At 38.7% G+C, this 18,887-nt stretch overlaps 1 protein-coding gene across 2 annotated transcripts in view; it reads right to left on the bottom strand.

The window, feature by feature from the left end:
• Positions 1-18,433, bottom strand: part of MAN2B2 (mannosidase alpha class 2B member 2) — a 30,212-nt gene extending 11,779 nt beyond the window's left edge. For both annotated transcript variants that reach the window (XM_051798320.1, XM_051798321.1), the window contains exons 1-7: positions 18,260-18,433; positions 14,588-14,734; positions 10,940-11,045; positions 8,389-8,561; positions 7,032-7,147; positions 6,035-6,212; positions 2,703-2,901 (exon numbers count right to left, since the gene is read on the bottom strand). In XM_051798320.1, the coding sequence (XP_051654280.1) occupies positions 2,703-2,901; positions 6,035-6,212; positions 7,032-7,147; positions 8,389-8,561; positions 10,940-11,045; positions 14,588-14,734; positions 18,260-18,397 (1,057 nt within the window). In that variant the 5' untranslated portion in view covers positions 18,398-18,433. The remainder of the gene's footprint in view (positions 1-2,702; positions 2,902-6,034; positions 6,213-7,031; positions 7,148-8,388; positions 8,562-10,939; positions 11,046-14,587; positions 14,735-18,259) is intronic.
• Between the last annotated feature and the right edge of the window lie 454 nt (positions 18,434-18,887).

The following is an 18,887-nucleotide window of genomic DNA, read 5'->3' as shown; positions in this document are numbered from 1 at the left end:
TGTGTTGATGTTTCAGAACCCCACAGAGTGAACAAGGAAAACAAATACTTGTTTTTAAAACCTTCAAATCTCTACTGAGTGTCTGTGGGTTTTCTGCTTGTTTTGGGAGGATTTTTTTCTTAAATACACCAGTGATAAATAGCTTTTCCAGAAAGAAGCTGCAGAAAGTGCCTTCTAAAGTGCACATACGCAACCACAGTAATCTACCAGCCCAAGATCAAAGGGAACAATTAGAAAATAGGATCTTTTGCTCAAAACACTCCAGGACAAATTCTTTTTGGTCTTAAACAGGCTGTAAGTTTCAACAGAATGAACTCCATTTCAGTGTTCAAGGTTACAGGCAGAAGAGTCACACATACCTAGCAGCACAGTACAGTGAATGTAGAGCAGAAGGAAATACTTACCTGGGACTTAAAACTTAAGTTTCCATGTGAGAGAAGTGACACTGAGCCCAACAAGTGACTCACAGAAAAAAACGGCGTAGCAAGAATGAGAGGGGATTAATCATCGAGAAGCAAAACAGTATGTGGGAGAAAAGTGCACTCAAATCTATACTGCAATTGCAAAGCACAGAAAGCCTTTTGGGGAAAAAACTGCATCCATGTGTGGGCACCCCCCTGGAACACTGAAGGGGCTGCTATTATGCAAGTTAATAGCAACTGATTCCTGCCGGCATATTATGTCAAAAGATACAAGTAAGAACCCAATTGCAAAAGGATATTAGCAGTTAGAGCTGGCAATGCATTTATCAGCAAGTTGTTAGATATGACATGATCCCTAGAGGGAGGTGAGGGAGCCAAGGATCAGTGCATGGAATGATTCACAGGAAGCAATGGTTATTTTTACTCATTGAAAAGTTAACAGACACATTACAGAACAGTCTGAAATATACATCCACAGTGACAAAAAATGTGATGAAGCAGCTACAATTACACAGATAGGTATTCTATTGATATCCATGGCATTTTATAATAAACCAGGTAATGAAACAAATCAATGAGACAGAGAAGTTAGCTGTGTCTTCTCTCTGCATACTTCGATGAGGTCTACAAGGACAAATTTATTGGGGAAAAGAATTTAAGGGATGGTGGGTATGGCATGACTTCTTTCCTATCTTCTTAGTACTTTTCAGCTCTCCTTGAAAAGCTGAGTTAATGCAGCGTGTAAGATGCAAGCAAGCAACAAGCAGCTGCAATGAATTTGTGCCACATCGCATTATGGAATTTCAAAAATACTGGTGGTATTTTTACTTTCTGAGACTTGTGTTATGACAGAATTTTCTCGCCCCCCTTCAGAATTTAAGACTGTTTTCTTTAGTGAAAAAGACAAGACTCTCTCCTACAGGAAACTTTAGGGGTTCATCTACATTAGTATTTTGTTTCAATCAGGTCATCCTTACCTAGGATGCTTTGCTTTACATAAAACATTGGGTATGGAGCTCACAAACCAGATTCCTGATGAGGTGCAACAAGCATTAACGGGCACTCAAGCCCATATGACCAGATTATATCCAATTTTCCTGGAATTACTTAGAGTGTGGACATCAAATCCTCAACAGTGACTGCTTCACTTTGCCAACTCCTGTTCCACTGCACTAACACAGAAGTACCCTAAGAGCTTGCAGACTGCCTTGGTCCCTTGGTTACCTGTCGCTTCTCCTTCAGACATTCACAGATCAGTTCATGTCACATTTTCCACCTTTGCTTTAAGCTATGCATAATCCAGTTCTTTTAAACAGTACCAGTGGGACATTGTTCTAATTGGTCACACATCCACTTGTTCTTAGGCATCTTTCTGTTTATCAGTTTCCTTTCAGTTCCCTGGATCCTACAGCACTGTGTCCTTACTATAGCTTAATTTTGGGGAAGAGGACGAGAGATACATATCTAATATTGCAGAATGCCTAGGAGGCTACTGGTTATTTGTGCATGCTATAGTGTAGAAAGCAGAAAAAAGAAAGAATTCCAAGTTGAACACCCAAACATGAAACAAATAGTCAAAATCTATATTTGAAGGAGAATGGGTCCTAGGATCCCTGCTTTATGGAGTTCAGACAAGACCCCTCCAACATCACAAGAGACTTTTTGTGTTAGTTGTGCTGATACACCTCTGCAAAGCACCTTTGCCATCCACTAACCAGTTTGAAGTGTATTACACACTTTGCAGTCTTTTTTACCTTCCTCCATCCACTGAAATACCTGAAATACCCTACTGAATTTCAGCCAGGTGGTCTAAGCCTACAGGTTTAGCTCATTCCTCACTGTTTTCACTGGAACAGAATCTGATTAGTGCAGTATTTATGCATTTCTTCAGCACACTAAAAAAAATATTGGATGATATCACATGCTTATGGAGATACCTTATGCTTAGCTTTCTTTTGCACTCTGTTGTTACTCATAGACAGCAAAACAAAAACCTCAAGTTAGGTAAACTTGACAAGAAATCTATTTTCAGACTCATTCTTTCTTTACCTCTTTCTTTACCCATTGCTTCCAATGTTCCCAAAGAAATATTGCAACGGTGGTCCTACAATCTTTTTTAAACAACTAAGTTGGGATCAAACTGTCTATTGATGACACCTGGTAGGGAAAATAAATCTTATAAGGAGAATGTGTTTTTCCTCTCTATTTCTCATTTTTCCTTCTTAAAATTTTACATATAAACATTCAAGGCAGACATTAGGCAGCTGTGAACTTCATTACCTGTTGAATATGGGAGAAAGTCTTGAGAGTTCCGAATTTCCCACGTAAGATTCCTGCTATAAACCGCCTGGAAGTAATCACCAACAGTGGCATACTGGACAGTCACTCCAAACTCACCAGAATGCTCGTTAATATAATCCAACAACAAGTCCATGTTAGAGTACTGAACAGATGCATTAAAGAACTGTTTGTCACAGCCCTGAAATACCAAAAACAGAACAGCCAAATGACTGTGGGTCACATAATTTAGAAGGATCCTTTTTAATACCAGTCTATATTAAAGCAGTATTTCCTTTGCTCTTGATTGCCCGTAAACAAGATATTTTTTACAAAACTGTCAAGAGTGAGTAGGGTTACTTGCACAGATCAGCTGATAACCAACCAGAATTACAAACAGGGAGAAGTGTGTTGACACACCATATTATGCAAAAGCATGAAATTTCATGGTACCAATTGAAAAATGCATGGAAAGATGACCTTTGTTTCTTTTCAGACTGTATTTCTCCCACTCAACAGAAAATAACGAAGTCATTATGTTCTGCTAAGAGTTCTTACAGCTTTAGGAAGTGCTGAGGACATGATGTGAAAACAAACAATCTGGATGGAGATCACTGCAGTATAAATGTCACACAATGTGTTGCTGATCCCCCCTCACAAGAGTAGGCTACAGTACTTCTGATACTCATCCAAGCAGTTAAGAGAGGTGATATACTGTGCATTAAAGCCCCTCTCTTTTTGAGCATGCTTGCACAACTTCTGCCTTCTGTTGAAGGTGTCTCAACACAGACTGCTTGCATGTACAAACGCTCAAAAAAAGCATAACTAAGCACAACTTTGTTCAGCTACAGTAGCTGAACAGGAAAATAGAGTTACTGAGCCATGGCACTGCATGTATCCTCAACTATCAGTATTACAGTACAGACATTTGCCTGAAGCACAGTAACTTGTTACGATACCTCCTTCATATAAGAAGGCCAACACTGACAGCAGCTTAATGCAGCCTCATCTTTGTGTCTCTGTGCTTGAGATAGAAAACACTGCACAAGAAGTCAACACTTTGTTTCTGTGAAAGTCACATAAAATCCTGATCTCGTTTGCAAAATAAAGATGCTTTCAGCAATTTGCTTCCAAAACTTATTTTTTTTGCAGAAATAGTCCAGGAGGCTCTATTTTCTTTGCAATCCCATCTTCCACCCCAATGCTTTACCTGCTGTGCTCCATGGGTTTAACCTCACAAGTCGAACACATTCAACTCATGCACAAGTTGAATTCAATGAGTTCAACTGAACTTAAGAGGCAAATACTCTCCCCATTCTCTTCCCTGATGAGAAGGCCAACCCTGCCCCTTCCCCATTTACTACATTTTTCAAGTAAGGTTACTGTCACATTCCTTATGAATCCTAGTGCACATGCCTGTCCTTCAGACCTAACAGGTTAAGCCACTGATGACAAAAGCAGAAATTCTACTTCCAAACCAGAAAAGTTCTTCACAGATATCTAAAGATCTTCTGCATGCATAAAGCACAAACTGGAAAACAATTTCAAAATGGAATGAGCTACTAAGACATATAAAAAACCCCCACAAAATTGAAAGGCCAGCAGTCAGTACAAACCAGACTTCCTACTGCTGACTCCAGTTAAAATTGTGAGGAAGTAATAGGTTTACCAGTTAAAACTACTTCACATTTATACAGCACTTTTTTCAACCCATGATTCAAGAAGACCTCCTCATAAAATGTAGACACTTTGCACTACAGAAGGGGATGTGCTGGGCTGATAGACACCACTCACACTGACACAGAACACAGTAGCTGAGGAGCAGTGTAGCTCTGCAGAACAAGGATATCCAGGAGAACCTGCTTTAGTTAGCCACCACATCCACTCACTAGGTGAACAAAACTTTGAAAAGGAGCACTGTACATTACTATACAATTAGTTCAACCACACTGGCCAAAAAACACCTCAAGGATCAGTACCAGCCCTGAAGGCAATACATCTGCTCCTATGGCCTCTAAAGAGGCAAGTCTGAACTTTTACATTGCCCTACAGCCTAGTACAACCAGGTGTTTCTGTTCATGAATGAACACTTGTTTGTCTGTGTAACTCATCACAAAAGTTACAATAGTCTAGATGTGAGTTCTGAGGTTAAGTGGGAAGGTACATATTTCTTCTTCTTTTAATTAAAGGAAAAAAAGAAATCCAAATACTTAAAAGTATTTGTAATCTTGAAAAAATAGTATAAAATCATAGTATATCTATTTCTCTCTACTTCTATACATAGTACCATGAATGAGCAACAAACTTCTATTACTTTGTTTAAAACTCATTATCACAAGCACACAAATACAGAAGTCAGAGACTGAAGTTTTCTTACATTACTGTGAAACTGCAGGTTTGGATCTAGATGTTTGGGATTTATTTGTATTATTCAAAACTTCCTTTCAATTCCAGCATAACTTTCATTATAGCACTACTACAGAGTGTTATATCCTACCTTATCTTCTTAGTCTCTATAAAAAATAATAAATTTAATTTAAGCAACAGTGTCACAAACACAGGAGAAAAACAAATCAGTGACTCAGAGCTGCATCAGTCAGAAAACGTTTGTTTTCTTTGCAACAACAGATATGGTGGTAGAATAGCCACCTTAAGAAGATACATCATCCTTTAATATTGTGAGACCTGCAGCATCCATCAAAATTAAAAAACAGACTGTACATTCAGTTTAGGGAAAGTTACTCTTTCCTAAGGACTTAAAAACAGCAAGAGCATATCAGTGCTACGTGTATATGTAGGATACAATTAACATAGCACACTGCTGAAAAAAGTGTTTGGATGACCAAGCTGGTATATGCTTATGTTTCTAACTAAAATACAAGGATGGTATAAGAAAATGATTACATATTTTCTGTTAGAAAAGACCTTGTCTACCTAATGTGTCATACGTTTTATTGTAAAGCTATAATTTTTGTTCACACAGAGTTATGTTGTGCTAAGCAGTTACATAAAGACATGATTTAAATAGACAAACCAGAGAGACAAAAGGAAGCAATACTGCAATATACGGTTTTGCAAGAGATTATCTTTACAGTTTTGTCACATTTCTTTCTATGTTAAGTAGTGTGGAAGACTTGCTAGACAGCTGGCAGACTGTACAAGAAGTTTTAAAAATCATTACTACTACACATTTGGACCACACTTATTAGAAAAAACACTTTATGTCACGTGGTTTGTATGTGCATTTCTGCAGTACATTCTGCAGCAAAGAAACATTATCCTACTGTCCACAGTGTACTTGCCACTTCTAAAGCAAATGTTGATGAGGCACTTACCCAGGGCCACAACACATCACTTGTTTGGAACCAGGCTGCTCTCTCCTTAATGTTTGCCACCATGGTTTGTGCATACTGATGGAGGTTAGTGTCTGTAACAGGGAGACTCATGTTTGGATAAACACCATCTTTTGGGGGATCTGGGAAAGTTGCAAATCCATTCCAATAAAATGCTGACCTAAGTAGAAGCAGAAAGCAGCAGGTTATAAACAGGATTTATTTGAGTGGGAAAAACACATCAAACAGTGCTGGTATAAAATGCAGACAGACATGGAATTAGAGGCAAAAAAATCAGTTTATTAATCATTGCTAATATTTTGGTTTTAGTATTTATTTGAGAGTGGAGGTAGGGGGAAGATTGCCCAGTTTTCTTTCAACACTGTGCAACTTTTCAAGTCCCTGCTGCTTGCTGGCATAGAACAAAAAAATCATAGGACAAACCAGAAAGCTTTGTAACAAAGAGGATGGTCCCCCATGTAGACTTAATTTACAGCTATTTTACTGGATAATCCAGTGAGCAAAATAAAGTTTTCAAAAGCTTTTGGATTTCTTCAAAAAGTAAATTGAAAAGGACTGACATTTTATACATATATATATACATACATATATTTATATATATACACACTCATATATATTTATATGTGTATATATATATACAGGTATGAAAGCCGTACCTGTGTTCCAAGCTTCCTGGTGCTAGAAAACATTATTTTCCAAGTCTGTCAATATTTTGAAGTACTTTAATGCCTGCCAGTAGTGTCACTTTTTAGAATTTAACTGTTAGGTAGTGAGAAAACTTCATTTATTATGGTGGGTAGCTGGAGGTGCTTAATAATCCTTACTCAGATCTACAGTCTAGACATCTCCTTGACCTACCACAGGTCAGAAGAAAGCAATAGAACGCTGTTGAAAGAAAACAGTCAAAGAAAATGCTTAAACTCCAACAATACAAACTCTCAGAAGTGAACATTTCTGCTTATTTGGGAAATCTTCTGACCTGTTTGAAAAAGGCAAATGCGATGGAGTACAGTAGCTGTACTGATCCATAACATGTGTGAAGATCTCCTGTCTTTCAGATAAGGAAGGAGAACCCTGCCATACAAACTGAAGCTTCTGGAAAACAAAAAAGGTAAGAAACCATTACCCTTGATGACAAGCACAGAAATACATCTTTAACAACTCAAGACTTCAGAGTTCCCATCTTCTCTTCCACCACTTGTAATACTTTTAAGTGCTTTTTCTGAAGAACAGCCAATGGTACCTCAGGCAAGGTCACACATTATATATAGGAGGTTACAGCATTGCCTTGTTCTATTATAATTGATGGAAAAGGAGAGGAAGCAGCACACTGACAGCATTCTAAAATCCAGATGTAAGCCTGACTTATCACAGCCATCACAGCTCACTTTTTACAGTGGAAGGTAGACACCCATAGGCTAGGAGAGAGATCCAGATGTAGTCTGATTGCACTGTAGTCACTGGAAATCAATGTTTAATCAATTGAAATAGAGTTTTTACGGTTTTGGAAGCCTTCAGACTGTGAAGTGTCAGAAAAAAAATTAGCTAGGCAAAGATTGTCAAAAGCTCATAAAAGATTTTAGCAGAAAGGAAGTATTGCACTTCACTGCAAACATAAGGTGATAGGTCCCTGCTTCACCAAATTCAACAGGAATTCTATTGTCTTCTTCAGAGACACTTGAGTTTTACCCAAGATTCATAAAAACAGCCTAATGCCCAGATCACAGTAGTGAAAGCCCCTTATTTTCACATAACGTAGCGAGTAAAACTGATGACAGATCAGGGTTCAACGTTGTGATATGAAAAGAGAAGCACTTGTGATATGAAAAGGCAGAACATGAAGCAAAAACTGAATTCAGCAAAATCATGAATAGCTGCAACTCTAACTGACCCAGTATTAATAATTTTACAGGTACAAATAAATGTTCCAAGCCTGACAACACCATGTCCAAACATACACACTACACTTTAAGACAGTCCACGTAAAAACTGACAGATCCAAGATTTTCTCAGGGAAATCAAACTTATTTTAGATAACTCTGGTTCCAACACTCCTAAGTCAATGCCCACTTAGACTTGCCCAACTGCCCACATTCTGTGTCTTCTTCAGGTTAGACCACATTTCATTGCAGATCAGAAGTCATGAAGATATTACTTGACCATATAACACAGATTCAGTATGTTTCACCATAACCACAGGCAGTCAGCATGTCACTTTTAGAGAAGAAATACCTGCATTTTCTTGCACAGATCTCAGAGATGTTTATCTTAATGTCATGGTTTAGATTACTGGAAGGAGAGTCTGGCAATGGTTTCAGTCCTACGGCTATTTTTACCTTGTTTTTCTGCATGTCAGCCTTCAGATCATAATCAATCCGAGAAACAAGATGAGCATTAAAACCAGCCAGAGCAAAAAGAGTTGGTGTTGTAGCTGAAGCTCCAAAAGGATCAACATGCCAAGAAAACTGAGGCCTGAATCCAAAAGTTTCATACAAAAATCCATGGCCTTCTGTAAAGCAAAATTTGTTGAGGTTAGGAATACTTTTCAAAGTTAATTTTATAAATTTAATAGGTATTTAGTGTTACAGATAAGCACTTAAAGAATAGCTCTTTGTTGCTGTTTTCCAAAGCATTCAAAGTTTCAGGAATTTAATGATTCACAGGAAAAAGTGTCACACTGACAATACTTGTTTTGCTATGCCTAGTATAACTCGTCAACATTATAAATGATGAATAACAAAAAGGAATTATGATTAGAGACAGGTCTGGGAAAAAGTGCTTAGATATAGATTAAGTTAAGGCTGATAGCGAGGTTGGAGTCTGCATGAAAACAACAAACTGGGGGTTAATTTATGTTTGCTCAAATCATAAAACCCATTCTCAGAAAATTTCAGTGTCATATCAGTGACAAAGGGAGAAGGAAGCAAGTCATCCAGCAAACAAAACTAGAATGAATACAATCCTCAGTCATATAAAAAGAAAAAAGCTAAAGGTTAACAGCAATCTTGATACAAGATGTTATTTACAACTAATGTTATTTAATTTTGTATAGAAATGAGTTTTGAAAAAAGAAACCCCCAAACTAGAAAGACCAGATAATACAATAAACTCAGAAAAAAAATCACTCAGATGAAAGTAAAACAAACAGCAAAGCAGTAGGTTTTATTTGGAACTCCAATATTTTGGACTAGAATCCTCACCATAAAACACCCCATCCACCCCAAAAAAACCCCACAAAACCAAAACAACCCTCCCAACAAACAAACAACAACTCCCCCCAAAACAAACAAACGGACAAACAAAACCCAACCCAAAACAAACCAACCAGTCAAGCAAACACACAAAAAAATCCCCCCTGCAGATCCTAATTTCATAGTTACAGAATTATGCTCAGAACTATTTGAAAACACAATCATATCTTTCCCCATTTTGGACTAACTCCTGTTCAAACTTTAATATCACATTTGAACAAGTGAGGTTGCAAGGCCTCTTTTCACTTCATCTTTCCGATGGTTAATGTCTTCTGTAGGGAAAATATTCACAATGTGTTTATTTTAACTCTCATAATGGAAGCACATCTGAAGCAGAGTTTGCCAGGCTCTTCCAAAACACAGCTGGCTGGACAGACAGGAGAAGACATGAAATGTATACCCTAAATATCTGCACTGGCTCTGTCTTCTCAACTTGAACTCCACACAATGCAAGGATACTTTTTTTCATGTGTGCTCAAACTGAGCAGAGTGCTTTCAGGGGAAAAAAAATGAGAATTTTAAAATATACTAATACTTCTGTTCCTGATGAATAAGTTACCTAACTCAAATTTTTTTTTTTTTAATATGTTTATACACAGAATGAAATATTAAATTAGAAATAACGTCTTTTTCAGCTAACTCCAATGAAAGAAAGCTATGTTTGCAGTAGTTCATCTCCTCTTTTCCTCTTGGCCAGTGTGATGTGGTGTCTCACTGAGATGCAGAAGCAGCTGCTAATCTCGTGTTCTTGATAAAGCAAGGAACAAGGCCAGTGGTGCTGTGCAGATTCAGAAAATAACAGAAGTGTTTCCTGGCCCTTTACTCTTCCATGTAGAAAGCTGCACAGAGTGTAGCCCTGAAATGGGCAGGGTTTATATCAGCCATGGCAGCTGGTGCTAATACATCCCCTCCCTGCTACTCCCTCACGGCAGGTTACAGACATCTATAGCACAGTGGTGGCATGATTTATCTTGTTTCTTTTTTCATTAACCAGATAAACCTATGTGCTAAAAGACTTCCTAAACCATCAGATGGCCAGGTGTAACACACAAATGACTGGATGCAGAAGCTGGGAGATTAAAATGGGAAATAGTGCATCTCTTGGAAATATGCACCTTCTAACAGAAGCTGATGACCATGATTACAAATGAGGGTTTCTTCATCAAGCAATGATGAAGATTTCAGATGACCTCAATGACATTCCATGGCTCCCATTATGCAGAAAACTTTGCCTGAACAATACAACCTGCTCACACTCTGAATTGCTACCAAATATTTTCATGCAGTGTTTCATACCCTCAATTTCACCATAACTATCTTCCCAGGAGCTTAAGCTCTCAAACACACACATACATACACACACACACACACAAAATGCCTCTGCTCCAAATGAGTTTATAACTGACAAAACAGCTTTTGGTAACCCTTCTGCTTGCTGCAGAAGTGTCATGGTTTTTATTTTTTTTAAAGTCAAGATTTTTATACAAATAACCCACCAGCAAGCAAAAAATATGAGATCTTTCATCAGTTCTTAAAGAGTAAGAAAATAATAGCAATTTCTGAGGTGGAAAAAATGAAAAACAAAACCTCCAAGGTCATAACAATGAAAAATAAAAGTTAAATGCAAATATGATACCTGTCAACTGTAAAATTTGATCATCAATTAGTGTCACAGCTTCATCATGCATCACTTGTCCTCCAATGACAAATTCCAGTCGTCCCTCCTGAAGCAACTGATGGACCTATAATATTGAAATTAAGACACAGAACATAAACATCATTTCAGTCTTATCCAGAAAGGTTGCAAATTTATTTCAGATCACAGCACATTACCCAGACACAACACTTGTCAAGACTGCATCCAGGACCAAAAGCGGGATAAAAGGCTGTCTGTACTGAGTGCTATCAAAAGGAGAACAAGGAGGAGGAAAAAAGCATATTAATGCGTTGCACAGTGCACTGATTTACCCAGCTTGCACTGAAACTAGGTAGCAGACACAAAGGATGCACTGCCAGCTACACACTGACCTTTTCATGTTTCTCAGTAGGGCTCTCACTGTGCCTTTTTATACTGTCTAAACACCAGACTCGTCCCCATACACCGCACTGGCAGCAGCCTACAGTCTTGTCTGCTGCGTCCTTCTTAGCTTAGGGAAGGTATTGGGTGGCTGGATGAGGGAACAACATGCAACCCCCTGCAAGCACCAACAGAATCCCAGGCATGCAGCAATATTCAGGCTTCCAAGGTTTCCTTCAGTTGGAGACTGAGATCTGTGGGATCCAGGAGAGAGACAGTGTGTCATCACACACATACCTCTTCTAATCTGTGTGCATCTATCTTGCCTTTGGAGCACAGACAAGTTGCTCAACTTGTGACAGACAGAATGCTTTATGAAGAAATAGGAATTCCACGGGTTTGCCTGCCTGATAAACCCATTGCTGACCTGCATTTCTGGTCTCTTTTTCCAAGTTTAAAAACCGTCAACTTTGGGTGGTTTTTCTTCGTGGGTTGTTTTGGGGGTTTATTCTTTCTGTTTGTTTGTTTGTTTGTGTTTCATTTTGTTTGGGGGTTGTTTGTTTGTTCTTAAATTTCAACTACTAGAAACAACAGGTATGCTGACAAGTATAACTTTCAGCAAATGCTGGATGAAGTAGGGGGTGGTGTTTGGAGGGAGGAAGGAGTAGTCTCTGTCCCTTTCTAAAAGTCTTACGGAGTCTTCTGTTTTTATTATAGTTACTTCACTACAAATTGAGAGATATCCCGGACTCCCAAAAATTAAGTTTATATAAATATGGATTTTAATCCCCATCTTTTTTTTTTAAATCTGTCATAGGATGCCAGTTCCAGAGCTATTATGTTTATTTCCCCAGGAACATTCAGTGTCTGCTAAGATAGGATGCCAGATTGTCAATTTTGATTATAATCATTTCTCTCCTCCACAATGTTGTGAAAACGCTTCAGGGCTCAGCATTCCTAAATTAGTTCCAGCTGACTGTGGTGACTGATTAGCATGCTGGGAGACCAGATAACTGATATCTGGTGTCAGCACAGAACTGGCCCTGACCTACATGAAAAGAATCTGTGATTATTATTCCCCATTTGGATGGATGTCCAAAATATACCTCTGATCCAAATTTTGGGCCACAGAAACATTTCTTTAATGTAAACTTTGTGGAACCACCGAGAGGGTGAAAACACAAGGAAAATACTTCAAGGAATTGAATAATATCTAACACTCCATCAAAAAAAAAAAGGAGGTGGGGTAATAAAACAGTATCTGTAAGGACGAGCACTGTTTCTGACCAGAACAGGGCAAAAGGAAGGAGGAATGGAAAAAACAGATACAGTGGTACTATAAGCAGCAGGTTAGAACATATCTGTGACCCTTGGGACAATATTACAGTCCTTACATCAATTCATGTCTACAAACCACACAGAAGTGGCTACACATCTTTTTTTTTCCCTAGTTAAAGCAGCCAGACATCAAACAAGGGTAAGGAGGTAAGAATAGTTTATACAAGAAAATACTGTGGAAATAACATGTACTGAGAACTACAACATCCATATCTGGCTGAATACTGCTGCAGTACATTTCACTCCTACATATTCTCTTGTCTGAATTGCAAAACCAGCTTCTGTACCCAAGCTGTACCTTTTCTTAGTTTTTAATGCTATTGTTCCAATCCAAAGCAGAAACTTCAAAAGAAACTAGAATTAAATCCTGTATTCCAAGGAAACCACTAAGTTAAAAAAAAAAAAAAAAAGAGGGAAAATTAAAACCAGAGTGCTGGTACTATAAAAAATCATTAATGCTAGAGTTCAAGTGGAAAAAGCAGGACAGTAACCAGTGACCTAATTTCAGGGACCAATATTTGCAACTTGCTAATGTTAAAAACATGTCATTTATGTGCAAGCATCACAGCTCTAATTTAAATTAGAGATTCAATGTTAGACACACAGGTTCTAGAGGAATTTGTTTTTAACCATTTTATTTTTCAGAGAAGCAACCATAAAATAACTCGAGAACTGACTATAAAATGCGTAAAAGCAACAATTATAAATAATTAGCCTAAGAAATTAAGGGCTGAATCATAAGTACTAGTTTTGCACTACTGAGGTCAAATGTGACACTAATGTATTCTTGTGGATTCCACATAATAGCAAGAATAGATATTAGAAACATGGGCTCTGACTTTTTATTTTAGTTATAGCAGCATGACATATTCCCTGTAGAAAGCACTTCCTATGCTATTTTCTTCCCCACCCCAGACTTACAGTATAGTTTACCAATTTAAAAAAGAAAATAAGAAAATCGTTCTGCAACAGGCAAGTATGGGCCAAGTGCCCACACAAAAACAGCAAACTGCCTAAACCCAGCAAAATCTCTCATGCAAAGATCAGCTGCATGCAGGCTGTAAGCTGTTACTGAAATGCTGAATATTACAGAAGATTCAGAATTCAGTGAAGGACTATGTAAAAAACCCTCCAAAACCAGACAAGAGGTGATTTTTTTACACAATGCTTTAAACATCTAGAACTTCAAACGAACTAAAATGTGAAGTACTACAAGTAACATGCTACTGTTGGCTGGACCCTGGTAACAAAACACACCATGGAGTTCTGAGTAAGTTCCTATGGGAAGCTGCACCTGTATGCCCTTCAGTTTTACGATCCAAAACAAACATCTGCATCGCAATGCAAGACATAACCAGCTTGTAGGTTACCAGCCCAGTCTTTGATTTCAGTATGTTTGTTCCAGGCCAGAAGAAAGAAAAAGCGACAAATAAAACCTCATGACGTCTTCACTAGGAAAAAAACACAGTGCCATTGAATCCACAGTCACCTCTTTGCTGCAGTATCCTTGTTTACAAATGGCAGGTTTCTGAGCAGTACTTAACTGAAAAGAAAAAACAGTTCCTTCTTGTCAGCAGTGTTAGGCTTCAGATGTTTTAACAGATATTGATGCAGCCTCTTTCAGAATCACCCACATCTTGTACTAGCATGCCCCCAGATAAGTAAGTTGCCAATGAAACAAGAACTGTAAAGTCTAAAAAGTCTTCAGTGCAAAGGTTAATACCTCCTACTGCTCTAATCTATAGCTGGGGCTTAACCTCTTGCAACTGCCTTTAGAATTAAGGTCCTTTCATACGAAGTACCAGATTCAGAGACAGCTTGCACAAGACCTGGGCAAAAAGCAAATGGTGAAGTACTTTGCTCCTATTTGTCCCCTGAAAAGAGTGTGGATTCCTTGTTAGGAGGAAGCATGGCTCTAGTGCAGTTTACCTGCTGCTTCTGTGTATCTGTGGCTACCAAGTCCCACCAGAGTCGAAAGAATTCCTGCTCCACTGCAATAAACTTGCGCTCTTTTCCTTTCATTAGCTCTTCTACAACAGTTGTATAGACATTTGCTGCATAAGCATGCATACTTTCCTGAAAAAAAAAAGAAGAAAAAGAAGTAAATAAGCCCTGTTTTGCCTATAATAAAAGGGCTGTTTTAAACACTCATTGGGCTTGAAAACAGAGAGATTGAAAACTTCACATTTACTGCACACTTCCTTTGTACCCTCAGAAAGACTGAGTTCTGACTATGTTCAGCCCTTTGGCCCTTCTGATCCAGAATACATCCCCATGACTGGGGACCTGACTAGATCATGGTGTCGCTTCTCCCAAGATCACTGGACACTAATACAGGCTTTCTTTTTGACATACTGGGAACAGGTTACCCAGTTCCTCATTGCTCACCTTAAATCAATGTCATGAATGGTAAGACTTTGCACCAACAGAGTTAAAAACCCCTCATGCACACTTTATTCTCCCATTCCTGCTCTTCTTTTGATGGCCTGAATTACCAGAATTGCTTCTTCAGAGCGAGTACGACTCTGTGCTGTGGGTGTGCGTTGCCAGTACAATACAGTGATACATACACTGTAAATTACACTATTATGAAAAATAACTGTAATGTGCTTGATGTTTAAGGATAGAGTAAAATCAAGCTGGTAAAGGAATCTTAGAATGAGTTTGACTGTTGACGCAGAAACACCTAGTGTGAGATTTTGTGCATCTACCCCATCTATGTCTCTCCTAAAGACACCTCTATTCCAGAACAAGGCCTATGGACTTTTATTGGAATGCAAATATGACAGCTGTATCCATCAAATAACCATCACACTGCTATATTCTATGATATGGTATCAAATTAACAACATCACATTAATTTTTGAGATATTTTATGTACACTTACCTTGGCCAGAACAACTTCTGCTGACCAGATACAGTCTTATGCCTTTTACTTAATTTCAAAGTGATACAGAATGTCTAAAGACAACAGCCGAGATCCCAGGATTCCTGAAATGTCTGTCTTTTCTTGTAATAAAGTAATCTGCACGTTATAGCACACTTATTTTACACTAACCATAACACTTTTCTACTTAAACTGCTGGTACTTAAGAACACACAGCACAATACTTACATCTTAAAGTGAGTGACACATCGACCTCTGACCCCTCTAAAAACTAATGGCCATGATATGTAAAACATGAATCCATAGTTTATATTTAGGCAAATTTCCTACATGAAAATCACCCTTTGAAATAAGAAGGAGATGAGCTAATCCAAATCAGAAATGAACTCTTCCTAATCCCTTGCTTTCCACAACAGAAATTCAGCCACCTTTGTAAAAACGCTCATGTCATTAGAAAAAGGAAAACATTTGAGTGTAGGAGGAATGGCTTAAAATATTGCTGTGCTTATCTAAATAATTACTCCCTCAATGAATTCTCCATTGGCTTATAAGGGTTTTTTAAACTCAAGATTATGATTAGATGCTTAATACAATGTGAAATTTTAATTAAGGATTTTAAGTTTTAGCAATATTCAAACACAACACGCGCAAGTGATTACTAATGAATTTTCATTTTTCACTGGCAATTGGCTACAAACAATATATCCTAAAATTCAAGCATACGTACAAGGATTACAACATCAGGCTCAATTTTAGTTCTTAATAGTTGAGTGGAATACATGATATTTTAAGGACTGAACAAGGACTTTTCAAATTGAATACAATACTAAAATATTCTGTGTGGTAACCTCCTGAAAATATTTTCTTGAGGTATTTTGGAGATTAAAGCTAGTCAGTCTTTATTATGACTCAAACTACACTGGAACTAAGCAGTAAGATATTACCCAGTCCTACAAAGTTCACAAACTCCAGTTGCCTGGGTGGTAACTGAAAATAATTGTTCTCACAAACCAGGATACTTGCAAGCAACAATAAAATTTTTCTTTCCAATTCATATCCTCTATCAGCTAATGAGATACTCATCAGATACTAGCTGTGACCCAGATTTTACTTATTTAAATACAGATTTTAAACTTATACCAAGAGGCAAAAATTGTTTTGTACTGCATTCTAGACAATGGTGAGGTGTCTTTCACCCATATGGTTAAGACCCATCAATGAGTTGCCACATGTCACGTAAATTATGGTACCACTGTTATTACTTGATTGCAACAGATAGCTTTCTTTGAGAGGAAAATAAAAAGTTTTATTATACATCCAATGCCAGAATTCTCCATCAGTACTATAACTTCCAGCACACAGTGAAGATTCCTGTTCTGATATCATAAATAAAATGCTTATATTTCACATTATAAATGGAAAAATAAAACACTAAAAAAACCAGTATGCTGTCAGTCATGAGTGACAATTAACAACATGCAAACCAAAACCACTAAATAGGCTGGGATCACATTTTTATTACAGAGTTACCTTCAAGTTTCAGTTTACTACAGAAGGATTTGAAATGATCCACAGGTAACCTCGGTGGTTTTTCACTATAGGAATTGCTGATGCTTTAGATTTAACAGGAGAGGAACTGAGCCTTCAAGCAAATGCATCTTGTAAAAAAGAAGTAAAGTAAAAATTATGTGTGTTTCATTTCTTTTGGAGATCTTTGACCACTAACCAATCCAAAATAAAAATTAGTTTTGTATTCTCTGATGCAATTTCTGAGTAGGAGTTTGAAATATTAAAGGAGAAATTCACTAATCTTTCCTAAAAAGGGGAGACAGAATATATGCACAGCAGAGATTCCTGGGTGAGCCATCACCTCTTTTTTATTAGTCAGGCCTCTTGCCATTTCCCTCTAGCGAGTGAAGTATTCCATCTTCCACACATAAATGAAAGAAATTCTACTAATGAAAAAGGATTCAGGATTTAGGATTTTTACTAACAAATATCAAAGGTACCAATGCCCCACCTGGTTTATTTTGCTCTGCATGTCATGTATTTAGCAAAAATTAAGTTTGCTACTACACTTCAGCGGCACCAGGCTCCAACCCACACCATCCATAGAGGACCTGGCATCCTGTTCTCCTTGCTCAAGAAAAGACAAAGTTTTCCCGGGGTTTTGCCTTAATAACAAGATCACAGAATCACAAAATCAGTTAGGTTGGAAAAGACCTCTGAGATCATTGAATCCAACCTTTGACCCAACGCCACCTCGTCTACTACACCATGGCATTAAGTGCCACATTCAGGCTCTTCTTAAACACCTCCAGGGATGATGACTCTACCACCTAAGCACCGTGAAAACCTGCCAAATAATCAAAGTACCATGAAACAGACTGACGATTTCCCTTAAAAAAAAAAAAAATCCATCAGGATTCTGCAGAACGCGGGCACAGACAAACCCAGAATTCAAGGGCATGGCTCCTAGAACAAGCTCCAAAGGAGGATCTCGAAACACCAGGGCACGGAGCACGCTCCAGGCCACACTCGGGGCGGGAGCTGCACATTACAGGGATTTAGGCGTTTCTCCGCAAAGTGTTTTCCAGGAACAGGCAGAGCCCGCGGCCCGCGTTACACGGTCCGGCAGCTCTGCTTGCCCGAGGACGCCCAGGGAGGCTCAGCCCCAGCAAACCCACCCCACCGCCTTCTCAACCCGGGCCGACCTGCACCGTGTAAATCCAGCCGACGTCCATGTGGCTGTGGGCGACCACGAAGGCCCGCAGGTCGCCCCAGCCGCCGGCCCGCGGGAGGAGGGCGAGGATGAGGAGCGGGAGCAGGAGCGGGATGCGCTCAGGAGCCATGGCGGCCGCGGCGCCCCCGCCGCACTTCCGCGTCCCGCGGCACCGCCTCCCCGCCTGGAAATAAATAAATAAATAAATAAATAAAGTAGGCGGCGGGAGTTTCCTGTCAAACGAGAGGATTTTGGGGCCCGAGGGGGGGTCTCCGCTGCGGGCGTGTGACATCCCCACAGCAGGGGTGGAGGGCCGGTGAAACCGCAGCCCCCGGGTGGCTCTCGCTGAAAATTCCGGAGCTGGTTTTCTTGGAACACTGCACTGCTCAGGGAGAGGCCAAGTTCTGCATTTTGAACATCTATAAATCCATATATATATTTTTTTAAAATCTAGGAAATTCCTTTGAATTGAGTGCAAATTCTTTATTTCAAGTTCATTACGGTTTACTGTCTGCTTCTTTGAAGTTTTGAAGTTGTAGCAAAATTAAATTCTATGTCGTTGACCTTCTGATCCCATTTAAATTGGTATTATCATGTGTTTCATTGGTGCTAGCAACAAG

The sequence above is a fragment of the Manacus candei genome, unplaced genomic scaffold (assembly GCF_025592945.1).
Source record: "Manacus candei isolate 608988 ecotype Guabito, Panama unplaced genomic scaffold, ASM2559294v1 h1tg000048l, whole genome shotgun sequence".
In the NCBI taxonomy this organism is placed as follows: Eukaryota; Metazoa; Chordata; class Aves; order Passeriformes; family Pipridae; genus Manacus; species Manacus candei.
Note: the sequence above shows the minus strand (reverse complement) of the source record. Positions and strands in the feature narration are given on the sequence as shown.